The sequence below is a fragment of the Gossypium hirsutum genome, chromosome A10, assembly GCF_007990345.1.
Source record: "Gossypium hirsutum isolate 1008001.06 chromosome A10, Gossypium_hirsutum_v2.1, whole genome shotgun sequence".
NCBI lineage: Eukaryota > Viridiplantae > Streptophyta > Magnoliopsida > Malvales > Malvaceae > Gossypium > Gossypium hirsutum.
The window spans coordinates 99,030,034-99,044,662 of NC_053433.1; the positions used below are offsets into that span (position 1 = coordinate 99,030,034).

Below are 14,629 nucleotides of genomic sequence, written 5' to 3' on the forward strand. Positions count from 1 at the left end.
TTAGTATTTTTCAGAGAAGAGTTTGTGTTGGAAGGTAATGCTGATCTCGCTTGACAAACTCCGTCTACTTGGGTGCCGCTTGACAAATCTTCTCCACCCCTCCAACTCGTATTTAGACAAGTAATATTGGCACCTATGACCCAATGATGGCATGATAATTATAGAAAAAGAAAAATGATGGTGTCAACTTGTAAGGCACTACCAATGATAACTATTGTAAAAATATTATTCTGGTAAATAATGTTACGTGCATACCATTTGAGATAATAAATTTTGTTTTTATTCGGATAAAAACCATAAAAAAAATTAATAATAAGTGATTGTATTATTTGCTTCTGTTTTTTCATTTTCTCGTTTTTCCTTTTTCTTTCCCACTTCCTCGATTCTTTTGTTCTCCTTTCTCTTCTTATCTTTCATTCTTCTTCTCTCTTTAGCAAACCCTAGCTTTCTCTCCCTTGCCGCCACCGCCTGGTTCTCCGGCGGTCTTCTCCAGCTCCATCTGATCCGTCGTTTCTTTCCTCCTTTCATCTCATTTTTTTCCCTTTCCTTTACTTAGCGAGATATTCTTAACTGCCGCCTTCTTTAACCGCCGCCGGTGCCGCCGTTTATGTTGATCGGAGGCCACGAAAAGACCGATTTTCTTCCCCCTTCGCTTCTACTGGTTCCGATATTCCAAAATCGAAACCAAACAAAAACTTTAGGACCCGAAAACCTCTGGAACTTCTCCTGACCTGATCTCCGCCGTTTACCGTTGATCCAGCACGATTCCGAGATATGGGGCTGCTCTCGTAGGTGGCTGACTTTCGACCGTCCGGATCGATGAACGGAGACCCCAAACGGCTCCGATGAATCCTTGGGTGAAACTAGTTTCTTACTTTTTCTTCTTCTGATTTCTCTGCTTATTTTCAGGTTCAAGCTGGGATTTCGTAAAAAAAGAAGTTTTCCTTTGTTTTTTTTTAAATTATGGTGGTTGATTTGCCGAGTTGGGGTTGGATGGTGGTTCACGAGTGGTGTGGTGGAGCGAGTGCAGGGTCCTGCGGACCAGATTATAAAATTTGCAAAACCAGGGGGGCCTTCTTGTAATTTTCCCATTCCCCCTTTTGGTATTTTTTTGTATTTTTGTAATTCAAAATTACAGAAAAATACTTATATATGCCAAACATTAATGAGCCAAAATTATCCAAATTATAAAAAGAGCCCAAATCCACTTTAAGTTCAAATTAAATTCGACAAAATTATGAACAAGCCCAAAATTAAATTTACAAGTCCAATCAATCGAATATTATTTAATTCAAATTTAAAGAGTTCATTTTTGCAAATTTATTAAGCAAGTTACTCAAAATGTAAATAAGCGAGTTCCTTTTTAAATTGTAATGATTTCCCTTTTCTGGGTGTAGGGTCATTTTCCAGAGGGTATCAAATGGCTAAGAAATCAAGCTTGCATTGAGAAATTTAGCTGTCGAGTGAGTTCTTTTTTCTCCAAATTTAAGCTATATTCTGTTTTTTTTATTGTTTTGATCTGGCTTTATTTTATCGAAATATAGTGGAATTTTCAAGTTCCCTTTGATTTGAAATGTTAGTCTACACATTGGGTTAATTGAAGAATTAGTTCTGTTAATGCTAATTTTAAGTGATCACTTATTAGTTATTAATGGATCTTCCGAGGAAATGATAAAAGAAATTAGCTGGCATGAAGAAGAGTATCGAAGGAGAAGATTAGCTAGTTTCTTTACTGCATACAATGTAGTTCTTTGATCTTATTTTTATGTTACGATTGCACTCACTCGCTCTTTTGCTTTCATAGTATTATTTCATATGGCTTCACTGTATTTGCAAATTTTGTTTAACTATTACTTGTTTTTGTTATATTGTGTATAATTGAGATTTTATTTTTCTTTTGTGTAAAGAATGTCATAAGGGACAAGTATGGTGATGGAATCTTCTGAAAATGGCACTGATTTATCTCAAGATGATAATGGAACTATTGTGGAAATGCCCGAAGACACGATATTGTCGCAACAAACTCTGTGAATCTTGTTCCATTTATCGGCCAGAGGTTTGTATCACAGGATGCTGCTTATGAATTTTATTGCAGTTTTGCCAAACAATGTGGTTTCTCGATCAGGCGCCATTGAACCCGAGGGAAAGATGGGATTGGTCGAGGTGTCACGAGAAGGGATTTTACTTGCCATCGAGGCGGATATCCGCAGATGAAGTTATCTGAAGATGGGAAGATGCAGAGGAATCGCAAATCATCGCGTTGCGGTTGTCGAGCATACATGCGCATTGTCAAGTGTGCAGATTTCAATGTTCCTGAATGGCGTGTTACTGCCTTTAGCAACATCCACAACCATGAACTCTTAAAAGCAAATGAAGTATGTCTTCTTCCTGCCTACTGTACCATTACTCCAGATGACAAAGCACGGATTTGCATGTTTGCAAAAGCTGGAATGTCAGTGAGACAAATGTTAAGATTGATGGAGCTAGAGAAAGGAGTTAAGTTAGGCTGTTTACCGTTTACAGAAATAGATGTGAGGAACCTGCTGCAGTCTTTTAGAAATGTCAATCGCGATAATGATCCTATTGATCTTATTGCAATGTGCAAAAAACTAAAAGATGAAAATCCCAACTTTCAATATGATTTCAAATTAGATGGCCATAACAGGCTGGAACATATTGCATGGACTTATGCTTCGTCTGTTCAGTTATACGTGTCATTTGGAGATGCTGTGATTTTCGATACGACGCACCGCCTGGATGCCTATGACATGCTATTAGGTGTATGGGCTGGAGTAGAAAATCATGGAATGACTACTTTTTTTGGATGTGTCCTTTTACGAGATGAAAACATACAATCTTTCTCATGGGGATTGAAGGTAGAAAACCTATAGCCATACATTTTACTCTTAGCGTACTACAGATATGCAATTTACCTTGGCGATGGGGCTCCTGCCTCAGACTTTGCACCCTTTTTTGGGATAATTAACTTCACACACTTCGATTTCTCCTAATTCATTCTAGAGTTTGGGTGCTGTTAAAGTATAGATTATGGGATGTAAATATGCACATGGAGTAATTTAATCTCGAAGTTAAAAACATTAAGGTGAATGGAGTTTTAAAGTGCAATTGATGCATATTTGATTCTTTAAGTTTCTAGTCCTTATGCTCCTCATTTTCCTTTTTGTGTTGTTTTTTTAGTTCTCTGATTGCACGTCTTTCTGATTCTTGATGTTCCCAATATTTATGCAGACATTTTTGGGCTTCATGAAAGGAAAGGCTCCACAAACCCTACTAACTGACCAAAATATGTGGCTGAAAGAGGCAATTGCTATTGAAATGCCTGAAACGAAGCATGCTTTTAGTATTTGCCACATTATCTCAAAGTTCTCTGATTGGTTCTCTGTTTTGCTTGGGTCACGATATGATGACTGGAAATCTGATTTTTATCGGCTTTATGGTCTGGAGCTGTTAGAAGAATTTGAAGAAGAATGGAGAGAAATGATTGATAAATATGGACTCCATGGTAATAAGCACATTATCAGGTTATATGCATTGCGGACATTTTGGGCTTTGCCATTCTTGAGGCCTTACTTATTTGCAGGTTTGACAAGTTTATGTCAATCAGAGACCACTACTACTTTCATCCAACGGATTTTGAGTGCACAGTCCCTACTAGATCGTTTTGTAGAACAAGTTCGCAATTTTTTTTTCCTCCTCCCGTATTTTGTTGATATAGATTTCTTTTACTATGCCAAATCTTATTGAACATTTTTTTCTTTTGTAGGTGGCTGAGGTTGTTGAATTCAATGACCGTGGTTCCAAGCAAAAGCAGCGAAGGAAATCGCAGAAAGTCTGCCTTAAAACAGGCTCACCAATTGAATCTCATGCGGCTACTGTTCTTACACCGTATGCCTTTGGTAAGCTCCAAGAAGAGCTTTTATTGGCTCCACAATATGCATCCTTTGTGGTTGATGAAGGCTGCTTCGAGGTCAAACACCATACCCAAATGGATGGAGGGTGTGAAGTGATCTGCGTTCTGTGTGAAGAGCAGATTAGTTGTAGTTGCCATCATTTTGAGTTTTCAGGTATTCTTTGCAGGCATGTTCTTCTTGTTCTATCTAGTAATAACTGTTTCCATATTCCAGACCCATACCTGCCGAGCCGTTGGCGTTTGAATAGTTCGTCTTCCATAAACCCATTAAGCAATGCAACGAGACAGCACTCCGAAAAGATTCAGTTGTTAGAGTCCTTGACTTCAGCACTCATAGCAGAGTCAATCGAAACAAAGGAACGCCTCGATGTTGCTTGTGAGCAAACCGCCATGGTTCTTTCCCGCATCAAGGACCTTCCTAGGACGACACAAAGTGCAAATGATATCGTATACAATTGTCCATCTGATTTGATCTTACCAGAGGTAGAAGATGCAGATGGAATTGTTCAAAGCTTCACAATGGGGACTTCTCATGAACCTCTCACTTCAGGAAAGCTGAAGGATAGAAGGCCAAGAGATGGGATTGATATAACTCGAAAACGAAGACATTATTCTGATTCTTGCTGTGGGCATTTCGAACATGATTCATCAGATTGCCCAATGATGGAAGGGGACAATTTGAATGGAGATGCATTAGGATATATTTAAGTTGAAGCATTAGAAGCCTTTAGTAGGTTTACAAACAACAAATGCTTGATGTTATTGTTAGTTACTCTTCCAAATTTTAGATGGAAAAAAAAGAATCCCATAAATCCAAATATAAAGATCTGTCTTAGGATTACAAATGTCAGATTCCAACCTTTAAATTCGCTAAATACCATCATTTAGAGATAGTTTTTTTTTTTAAAATTATTCTACTGTATAAGTAACAACTTTGTGGAACATAAACTTTGAAGTTTATGCAGAAAGATGAATTAATTATATAATTGTAATATATTCTTGGAATAAACCAGAGAAGATTAGAAGGCACTGCAGCAAACCGACATCAATATTCTTAAGTCATTGTTGCATTTGTTCTTTCAGGGGGGGTATCACTTTGTTGGGTTATTATTCCTTTCTCTAAAGTTGGCAAATCTCAACAATTGAAACTTTAGGCATCTAGGAACTTTATGTTTTGTTTGGTCAACATTGAAAGCCAAACCTGTTTAGTTTCATTTTTATAGTAATTAAATCTCTAAACTTCAAAATTTTGTTAAAATGTCCATGGTTAATTGGTAATCGAATTAGTTAGTTATTAATTTTTAATTTGATTGGTTTAATCATCGATTTAGTTTCAATTAAATAAATTATTAAAAAAATTAAAAAATTAAAAAAAAATCATAAAATCCATTCAACCATATAGACTTGATCAAAATTTTATTTTAATTTAATTGATTCAGAGAGTTCGTAATTTAACTAGTTTAATCTTGTTTAAACTAATTGATCAATTAATTTTCGATCCAATTAATTTAATGTATCAATCTAATTCCCAATGTTTGTCGGATCCAATGCTAAGTTAAGTGACATCTTAATGGAAAAAACAGTAATGAGAAAGCTTATTCATATTTAGTGAGGATACAGATAAGAACCTTTGACCATGTACTTGATAAAATTGTTATTTAACTTCTCCAAAAAAATATAATTCATATCTTGATTTTTTTAAGGTTTTAACTTAAATCAAAATTTAATGTGACATAGAGAATATAAAAAATAATCATAATGTGAGCTGAAACAGTAACATTGGTATCAGGAGACTGTATTTCTATTACAATTGCAATGTCTAAGAAATTCCACTTTGAGGCAAAGGTAAAGAAAAAGAAAGGATGGGAAATGCACTTTGAGATAAAAGACGGTGGAAGATGGTGAAGTCTCTAATATTTTACACGTGTCTGATGAAGCAAAGCCCATTGTGGCCTTCATCTTTAAAAAAATTATAGAAAAAGCCACAATCAATGTGAATAACTTCACAGTGAAGGCCAGAATCATTGGAATCTTTGGGCTTTAAGCAACCTTTGCTCCAAGCTATTCTATAATTCCTTCAGTTTTGGTAGCGCAAACCATTTAATTCCCCGCCCGCCCATCAACTCCTTGCATGAATTCCGTTTTTGTTGCCCGAAAATGCCTAAAACAGTAGGTGTCACACATGCTGATCTCGCCCCAAGTCGTCGAAGCACCGAATTAGGCAGCAAAACCGGTGTTGCTTTCATAGTTGTCACCATCATATGTGGTCTCTTCTGCTTCGTACTTTGCCTCATAGCCGAAGCCACTCGTTCCCAGGTACTTAACTCTCCCCCCTCCCCCCCCCCTTTTCCCTTTATGTCCTCGCTTCAGTTCGTTGATATACACATGATGTGGCGTAGGAAAAATGGGTGGAGAGTGGAGAAGACGGGAAAGACGTGAAATATGAATGCATATACAGTGGAAGCGGGAAGATGGCATTGTTGTGTTCAGCAGTGGCATTTGTGGGACTTGCAGTGGTGATGTTGGTGGAACATATGTACATGTTGATTGCGGTGAGTAAATCACCGCCGCCGGTTCTGCTTTCATGGGATCCTGATTCCACTCAGTTCAAGACTCTCACCTGGCAGGCTGGATTTTTCTTTGTCACCACTTGGTAACATTCTCAAACATACACTATCAGCCTTCATTCTGGGTTTCACCGCCCTTTTCAATTGCATTGCTTCATCTTCGTGCCCTTTTTCCAGTTTTTTTTTCCTATGCTGCTTATGAATTTCGATTACCCTTTTCTTTAAACTATTAAGGTTAACTGTATCTTACATCAAACTATGATGCAAATTCTAAATTCGAACTTATACTGTAGAAGTTTTCATTGGGCCCTTAAAACTGTAGTTGAATGATTAATATTTGGAGAAATAAAACAAAGAAAATGATAAAGAATATAATGGAGAAGAGAAATAAATTTTGTATGAAAAAATTCTTTCAAATAATCTTTTATTTCAAGCACAAAAAGTTAATAATTCTTCATCAGATACAACTCTTTATATAGGAGTTGTAAGTGACTATTCATCTATATCACTATATGCTAGGAGTTGTGACTATTCATGCATGTGTGTATCTTTTCATATTCAAGCCTCTTAACTTTTCATCTTCAAGTCTCTTCACTATTCATATTCAAGTTTTTTCACTTTTCATATTCAAGTCTCTTCACTCTTCTAACTTTTCATAATTTATTTGTGCAAGGTTAATTTAATTATGTGCCAACAATGCCTCCCTTAAATTAAACTTGCTTTGAACTCCCAACCTTTCAACATTTTTCTTGAAGACTTGTCCACTTAGAGGCTTTGTGAAGATATCAGCCATCTGATCTTCCGTGTTGCAATATTCAACTTGAACATCACCATTATTCACTAGTTCCCTCAAGAAGTGATATCGAATGCGAATGTGTTTTGTCCTTCTATGAAGAACTGGATCTTTTGTGACCGAAATAGTAGAACTATTGTCACAAAACAAAATTGTTGACTTGCTTTGCTTCTGCTTAAGACTTTCCAAAATTCCACGTAACCAAATCAATTGACATCCTGCATAAGATGCAGCGATATATTCAGCTTCTGTAGTCGAAAGCGCCACAATTGATTGTTTCTTTGAACTCCATGAAACTGCACCACTACCAAGGTGAAAAACATAACCAGAAGTGCTTCTGCTATCATCAATGCTTCCTGCTAAATCACTATCCGTATAACCAATGAGATCAACTAATGTATTAGCTTTATAGAAAATTCCATAATCAATGGTTCCCTTCACATATCTCAATATTCTCTTGGCAGCCTCCCAGTGATTGGAGTAAGGTTTCTCCATGAATCTACTTACCAAGCTAACAGCATACACGATATCAGGCCTTGTCGAAGTCAGATACATCAACTTCCCAACCAAACTTCTGAATATGGTGGAATTGACAAGCTTTCCTTCACCCTCTTTAGATAACTTCAGACCTGTAATGCATGGAGTAGAGACTGGATTCGCATTTTCCATCATGAATTTTTTTAGAACTTCCTTTGCGTAGCTCTTTTGTGAAATAAAAATTCCTTTCTCGGATTGATGAACTTCAATGCCAAGAAAATGATGAAGTTCTCCCAAATCTGTCATCTTAAATTCTGCCATCATTGAGTGCTGAAATTCTTTCAACATCTTCACATCATTTCCTGTGAAAATAAGATCATCAACGTAGAGACTTACAACCATGAATCTTCCTTGATAATTGCCTTTGATGTAGAGAGTATGCTCATATGGAGATTTCTGGAATCCACACTTCTGAAAATAAGAATCGATGCGGCTGTACCATGCTCTGGGTGATTGCTTCAACCCGTACAAAGTTTTCTTCAACTTGTAAACTTTTTCTTCTTCTCCTTTTTTGACAAACCCTGGTGGTTGATCAACATAGACTTCTTCTTTGAGAACACCATTCAAAAACGCAGATTTTACGTCCATTTGGAACATTTTCCAATTGTTTTGGGCAGCAAGAGAAATAAGTAACCGAACTGTCTCAAGTCTTGAAACTGGAGCAAATACCTCTGTAAAATCTTCTCCTTCCTTTTGCTTGTATCCTTTTGCAACCAGTCTTGCCTTGTACTTGTTGATAGAGCCATTCGGATTCATCTTTGTCTTGTACACCCATTTGACTCCAATTGAATTCTTGTGCGGCGGTAAATCTGTGAGTTCCCATGTATCATTGTTTTCAATTGAGCAAATCTCTTCTTTCATGGCTTTCCTCCATATTTCTTCTTGATATGCATCATCAAAAGAAATTGGATCTTCTCTTGCAAAGAAGGCAAAGAATACAGCATCATTTTGCACAACTTCATCCGTTACATCATATAACTCTTGGATGCTTCTCGTTTTTCGGATCGGGCTGGATGAAGAAGAATTTGATGAAGAACTTGGGGAAGCAGGAGGATTTTCTACTTGAGCATCATCTTCAGCATTCTCAATTACTGCCTCTTCTTCTTCTTCAAGTTCAAAAGGAAAAATTAGCAAATTTTCCTTTTCAACTTCCATATCTTCAAACATGGAATTTTCATCAAACCGAACATCTCGGCTTATCACAATCTTCTTTGTCACCGGATTATACAACTTGTATGCCTTACTTCTTTCACTATAGCCAATGAAAATGCATTTCTCTGACTTGTCATCCAACTTGCTTCTCATTGCATCTGGAATGTGAGAGTAGGCAACACTCCCAAATACTCTAAGATGACTAACACTAGGCTTTATACCATACCACGCCTCATGTGGTGTGCAATTCTCCAAGCTTCTTGTCGGTGATCTGTTTATAAGATAAACTGCACAGGAAACAGCTTCAGCCCAAAATCTTCTTGATAACCTCTTCTTCTTAAGAAGACATCTAGCCATTTCCATAATTGTTCTGTTCTTTCTTTCACACACACCATTTTGCTGAGGTGTATGGCGGACTGTCATTTCATGCCGGATGCCACTATCTCGGCAATATTTCTCAAATTCTTTTGAAAAATATTCACCTCCACGATCTGTACGCAATGTGTTAATTTTCAACCCAGTAAAGTTCTCCACTTCTGCCTTGAAATCTTTGAATCTCTAAAAAGCCTCTGATTTTTCTTTGACACAATACACCCATAACTTTCTTGAGTAATCATCAATGAAAGAGATAAAGTAACGATTACCTCCTAAAGATGAAACTGTCATTGGACCACAAAGATCTGAGTGAATAAGTTGCAATGGTCTTCTTGCTTTCCACGAGGATTGAGAAGGAAAAGCAATTTTGTGTTGCTTTCCAAGTTGACATGCTTCACAAACATCATCAAGCCGATCGATTTTTGGTAAACCTCTAACCATCATCTTCCTTGAAAGCATCTCCAAATTTCCATAGTTTAAATGTCCATATCTATCATGCCATAACTTTGAAATTCCTTTATGAGCACCAATAAAACAAGACATATTCTGATTTTGAAGGGTAAGAGAGAAAAGATTATTTGATGCCACTCCAACTCTAGCAACAACCTGATTTTTCTTTGATAAATAGCAAGCCATGTCTCGGAAATGAATATCATACCCCTTCTTCAAGAGATGCCCAACGCTAAGCAGATTATTTTAAGACCAGGAACAAAATAAACTTCAGACATTTTCTCTACCCTTCCTTGCTTTGTTTTGAACTCCAACTCACCAACACCGCTAACTTTGTAAGCTTTGCCATCTCCTACTTTTACTTCTCCACAATCAGATTCAAAGAACTTCGAAAATAAATTTTTGTTACCTGTCATATGCTTGCTAGCACCACTGTCTATGTACCAGACATCATCAATCTCTCCACCATGAGATACGAGCAACAAAGTTTCTTGCTTTTGCTCTTGATTATTTTGTACTATATTAGCTTCATTTTTCTCTTCTTTTTTGTACCAGCATTCACTTGCCAAATGACTAGGTTTGCGACAATTATAACATTCAAAATAGCCACGACCTCTTCCTCTTTGATTTCCACGTCCACGTCCTCTTTGTGATCCTCTAAAATTTTGACTTTGGTTGGCTTCTTTCCATCCATTCTCCATGCTTACATCTTCACCTCTTTCACGAGCATTTGAGCCTCTTCCTCTAAAATTTCTTCCTCTTCCACAACCACGATCTCTCCCTCTTTGATTTTTAAAATCTCCCTTATTCTCATTTAGGGACAACTTTGACTGGAGTGCTTGATCTAGATCTACTTCCTTTTTCTTCTTGTTTAATCTTTCTTCATGGGCTTGCAACGAACCTGTGAGTTCATCAATAGTCATGGTACTCAAGTCCTTTGATTCTTCAATGGCAACCACAATGTAGTCAAATCTGGAATCTAAAGAACGAAGGATTTTCTCAACACCACGAATATCATTCATAGTTTCACCATTTCTTTTTAATTGATTGACTATGGACAAAACCCGTGAACAGTAATCAGAAACTGATTCTGACTCTGTTTTTTGCAATCTTTCAAACTCTCCTCGAAGAGTTTGCAACCGAACTCTTTTCACCTTTTCATCTCCTTTGAATGAATTTTGTAAAAATTCCCATGCTTGTTTTGCCGTGGTGGCACAAGCTATTTTTTCCCAAGCCGCTTCATATGATTGAACTCCTTGATATATCCAAAATAAGGCTTGCTAATTTTTCTTCCTTGATTTTCTTAGACTCTCTTTTTGAACTTGTGTTAATCATTCCTCCTCTTCAGCCTCAACTTCATTATAACCTTTTTCAACAATCTCCCAAAATTTTAGAGATCCAAGAAGAGCCTTCATTTGGATACTCCATTTGTCATAATTTTCTTTGGTTAATTGGGGAACGGAAGAAAGAGGAATAGAATTGTTCATTTCGATCGAACAAGGCTCTGATACCAATTTGTAGTTGAATGATTAATATTTGGAGAAATAAAATAAAGAAAATGATAAAGAATATAATGGAGAAGAGAAATAAATTTTGTATGAAAAAATTCTTTCAAATAATCTTTTATTTCAAGCACAAAAAGTTAATAATTCTTCATCACATACAACTCTTTATATAGGAGTTGTAAGTGACTATTTATCTATATCACTATATGCTAGGAGTTGTGACTATTCATGCATGTGTGTATCTTTTCATATTCAAGCCTCTTAACTTTTCATCTCCAAGTCACTTCACTATTCATATTCAAGTTTTTTCACTTTTCATATTCAAGTCTCTTCACTCTTCTAACTTTTCATAATTTATTTGTGCAAGGTTAATTTAATTATGTGCCAACAAAAACATTATCTTAAACATTAAATAACTTGGCTACCTTTGACTACGGTTTTGTAGATATATATATTTACTTTATAGATAACAAGGCTTAACTTATTTAAATAAATAAATAATCAATTAAACGAGGGTTTAATAGAAAATTAGCAATTAATTAAGCTATCAAATTTTTTAGATTAATTTTTGACTAAGGGCTCAATTAGGTGTTTTTTTCCGCTAGAGTTCGAATTGATAATTAATTTAGAACTTTTTTTTTTATCATTTAAGCTTAAAAATAGTCCTTTTAAATTTTATTAACATCATCACAATCATATGTTGTTTATCGTATTAAATTCAAACTCTCTATGCGGTTGATACACACATGTTTATAATTTAGTTCTTGTATTTTGAATATAACCCACAATCAGTATGTCTAAATTGACGACTAAAATGATACTTTAAAGATGATTTTAAAGTTTCAGGATCAATTTTAAAATGTCCAATAATTTGAGGACTTCTGGTGAGATTAATTCAATTATAAAAGCAAAGCAGCTGAAGTTTTCATTGATTCCAATTTCAGGCTTTGCTTTGCGGTGGCTGAGATTTTGTTGTTGATAGGGCTAAGTGTGGAATCGGGACATTTGAAAAACTGGTCGAAACCGAGAGAAAGCTGTCTCATAATCAGAGAAGGCTTGTTTTGTGCGGCTGGTGTGTTGACATTGATGACCGTTTTCTTGGCGGCTGGCCTCTACTTGACTGCATTACATGCCCAAAAGTTGTTCCAACAACAGCAACTTGTTCGCCAACAGGTACTTGAAACAACCGTCCTATACACATCACCACCTGGTTCGCCACCACATCGGTTGACAACCATGGCGAGAGAAGACCCGGTGATCACAGAGTTGCCGAACCAACCACCTCCGTTTTCGTTTTCCGGGAGATTTCAGAAAGCAATTTGATGGTTGTATTTAGAGCAAAATAAATTGGGTGCCTGGGGCAAAAGCTGAAGGCACAAACTAGAGCTATATTTGCATTAGATATACCAAAAGAAAAAAAATAATTACTCTTTTGATTTTTGTAAATGATAATTTTTTATACAATGAAAAAAGTATATAACTTTAAATTGCGGTATGATATTTGCATGATCATAGTAAAGGAAATAAAAAGTAACGGTGTACAAAATTTTTAGTGAGATTTTTTCTTAAATTAAAATTGGAATTTTGCGAGGGGCAAGTAAGGATGTTTGCCCATTAATTATATTTTGATTCTTGGTCCTGTTAAAAATTGGGTTAATATGTATATAAGTTTAAATTAAACTTTACTATTATACTTCACTTAGATTGATATTTTTCATTATCTTTACAAATTAAAGATAAATTGATCACTATACTTTAATTTTATTTTTAATTTTATTGCTTTAGATTGATTTTTACATTACTGTTAATTTTTTTTATTAAATTCTGCTATTCAATTTAAGTTTAAAATAATTTGAAAAGACAAAATTTAATATAAAATATTTTTTATTTTGATTTTAATATTTAACAGCAATAAGTTAATTAATACAAAATTAAAAATAAATAAAAATGGATATTTTATAAAATAAACTTAATTTTTTTATAATATATTTTTTTCAAGTTTTGTTTCATTAAATAGAAATTCTAATTTAATTTATTAATTTTTAATATTTATAAGTTAAATTATTATTAACTATTAAAATAAAATATTTGAAAAAAAATTTCTTATTAAATTATGTTTTCAAATCATCAAAATTCATATAAAGTGGCAAGTTTTAATTAAAAAACAACGTTGGCAGAAAATTTTAATAATATTCAAAGTTTAATAGTAAAAGTCAATTACATAAAGTTGAATGGCAAATTTACTCATATTTTTTAAAATATAATGACAAATATCAATGAAAACAAAAAATAATGGCAAATTCAATATTCACCAATTGTATGATAACAAATTTACACTTTAATCCCTTAAAATTAGCAATTCAACAAAAAAAATTTAGGCTTCGTCCTCCCTTAACAATTTATATTTTTATCCTAGTTCACGACCAATATTTACTGACTTCACCTTGAGTCTCCTTACGTTTAAATTTTCAGCTTTATTTTGAGAACGAATCCAAAAAATATTCTTCAACTTTCCAAAACCATCAAATTCAGATTGGTGGAAGAAATCTCTATTTTTATTTTGTATTTTACAAAAAATAAATCTCAAATACTTAGCATCCTCCTCTTGCATGATGAACCTCCTATTGTTATAGATATAATTTATACAATCCTCTAATAAACACTCCATTTGATTTGGTCTACTTAATTCAACTTGCAGCAATTTAATGTTTTTGCAAATTGGAAAATCAACCATATCATTTGCCTCAAAGGTCCTTTTTAATTGATTAGAAATATGCCTATGTCCAAACATTAGCATTGACATGTCAGGCATGAGTTCATGTGAATAAATTGTGATTACGCTACTAACACTCCACATACTGTCACCTTCTAAAACAACATTCTCCCTTGCAAGTTAAGATATTCTTTTGCTCTTCTTCCTCTAATTAGATTTGTGTAATGCGTAGGTTTGTGCAAGTATACAAATCGTTATCAAGTAATAAGTAAATATAAGAGTTATCATCTCTACAGGGACTATATTTAAATCAACACTTGTAAAAATTATTATTCACAAATTAGTTAAGAAAAACATATAATTTTGTCTAATAGGTGTTAAATTAATTTAATTAAATGCAAGTTGATCTAAATGCAAATGAAATGAAATGGAAGGTGATGGTTTAGCAACGATTTTTCCGAGTTAACAACAATAACATGAATAAGCTAGAATAATTACAACATTCGACTTAATTCATTTTTCATCATGCTTAAAAATGTTCGGAAAATATTCCATGGCAATTTGATCTTTCATTAACTGGGAATCTCATATAAGTTCAACCGAATC

General features: G+C 34.7%; 2 protein-coding genes across 15 annotated transcripts; both read left to right on the forward strand.

Annotated features, from left to right (window-relative positions):
• The first annotated feature begins 212 nt into the window (after positions 1–212).
• LOC121208458 (protein FAR1-RELATED SEQUENCE 11) lies at positions 213–4,960 on the forward strand. Of its 14 annotated transcripts, none has more exons than XM_041079114.1 (7): positions 213–1,103; positions 1,398–1,463; positions 1,908–2,876; positions 3,250–3,523; positions 3,602–3,693; positions 3,785–3,917; positions 4,146–4,960. In XM_041079114.1, exons 3-7 carry the CDS (start codon positions 2,211–2,213, stop codon positions 4,637–4,639), a joined length of 1,659 nt encoding a protein of 552 aa, XP_040935048.1. In that variant the 5' UTR covers positions 213–1,103; positions 1,398–1,463; positions 1,908–2,210; the 3' UTR covers positions 4,640–4,960. The 14 variants fall into 14 exon arrangements, with proteins under 14 accessions (XP_040935048.1, XP_040935044.1, XP_040935047.1 ...); XM_041079110.1 differs by having other exon boundaries at positions 213–1,079; positions 3,785–4,085; XM_041079113.1 differs by having other exon boundaries at positions 213–1,079.
• A 996-nt stretch (positions 4,961–5,956) lies between these two features.
• On the forward strand, positions 5,957–12,790 carry LOC121208459 (uncharacterized). The gene is made up of 3 exons (XM_041079116.1): positions 5,957–6,247; positions 6,331–6,584; positions 12,255–12,790. The coding sequence occupies exons 1-3, from the start codon at positions 6,089–6,091 to the stop codon at positions 12,631–12,633; spliced, it is 792 nt and encodes a 263-aa protein (XP_040935050.1). The 5' UTR covers positions 5,957–6,088; the 3' UTR covers positions 12,634–12,790.
• The last annotated feature ends 1,839 nt before the right edge of the window (positions 12,791–14,629 follow it).

Excerpts from the sequence above, each read along its gene's own strand:
- LOC121208459 (XM_041079116.1), top strand. The coding sequence starts at position 6,089 with ATGCCTAAAACAGTAGGTGTCACACATGCTGATCTCGCCCCAAGTCGT. Across the intron at positions 6,248-6,330 it reads CCGAAGCCACTCGTTCCCAG|GAAAAATGGGTGGAGAGTGG; the intron begins GTACTTAACTCT and ends GATGTGGCGTAG. Across the intron at positions 6,585-12,254 it reads TTTTTCTTTGTCACCACTTG|GCTTTGCTTTGCGGTGGCTG; the intron begins GTAACATTCTCA and ends TTCCAATTTCAG.
- LOC121208458 (XM_041079103.1), top strand. The coding sequence starts at position 2,211 with ATGAAGTTATCTGAAGATGGGAAGATGCAGAGGAATCGCAAATCATCG. Across the intron at positions 2,877-3,249 it reads CTTTCTCATGGGGATTGAAG|ACATTTTTGGGCTTCATGAA; the intron begins GTAGAAAACCTA and ends ATATTTATGCAG. Across the intron at positions 3,694-3,784 it reads TAGATCGTTTTGTAGAACAA|GTGGCTGAGGTTGTTGAATT; the intron begins GTTCGCAATTTT and ends TTTCTTTTGTAG.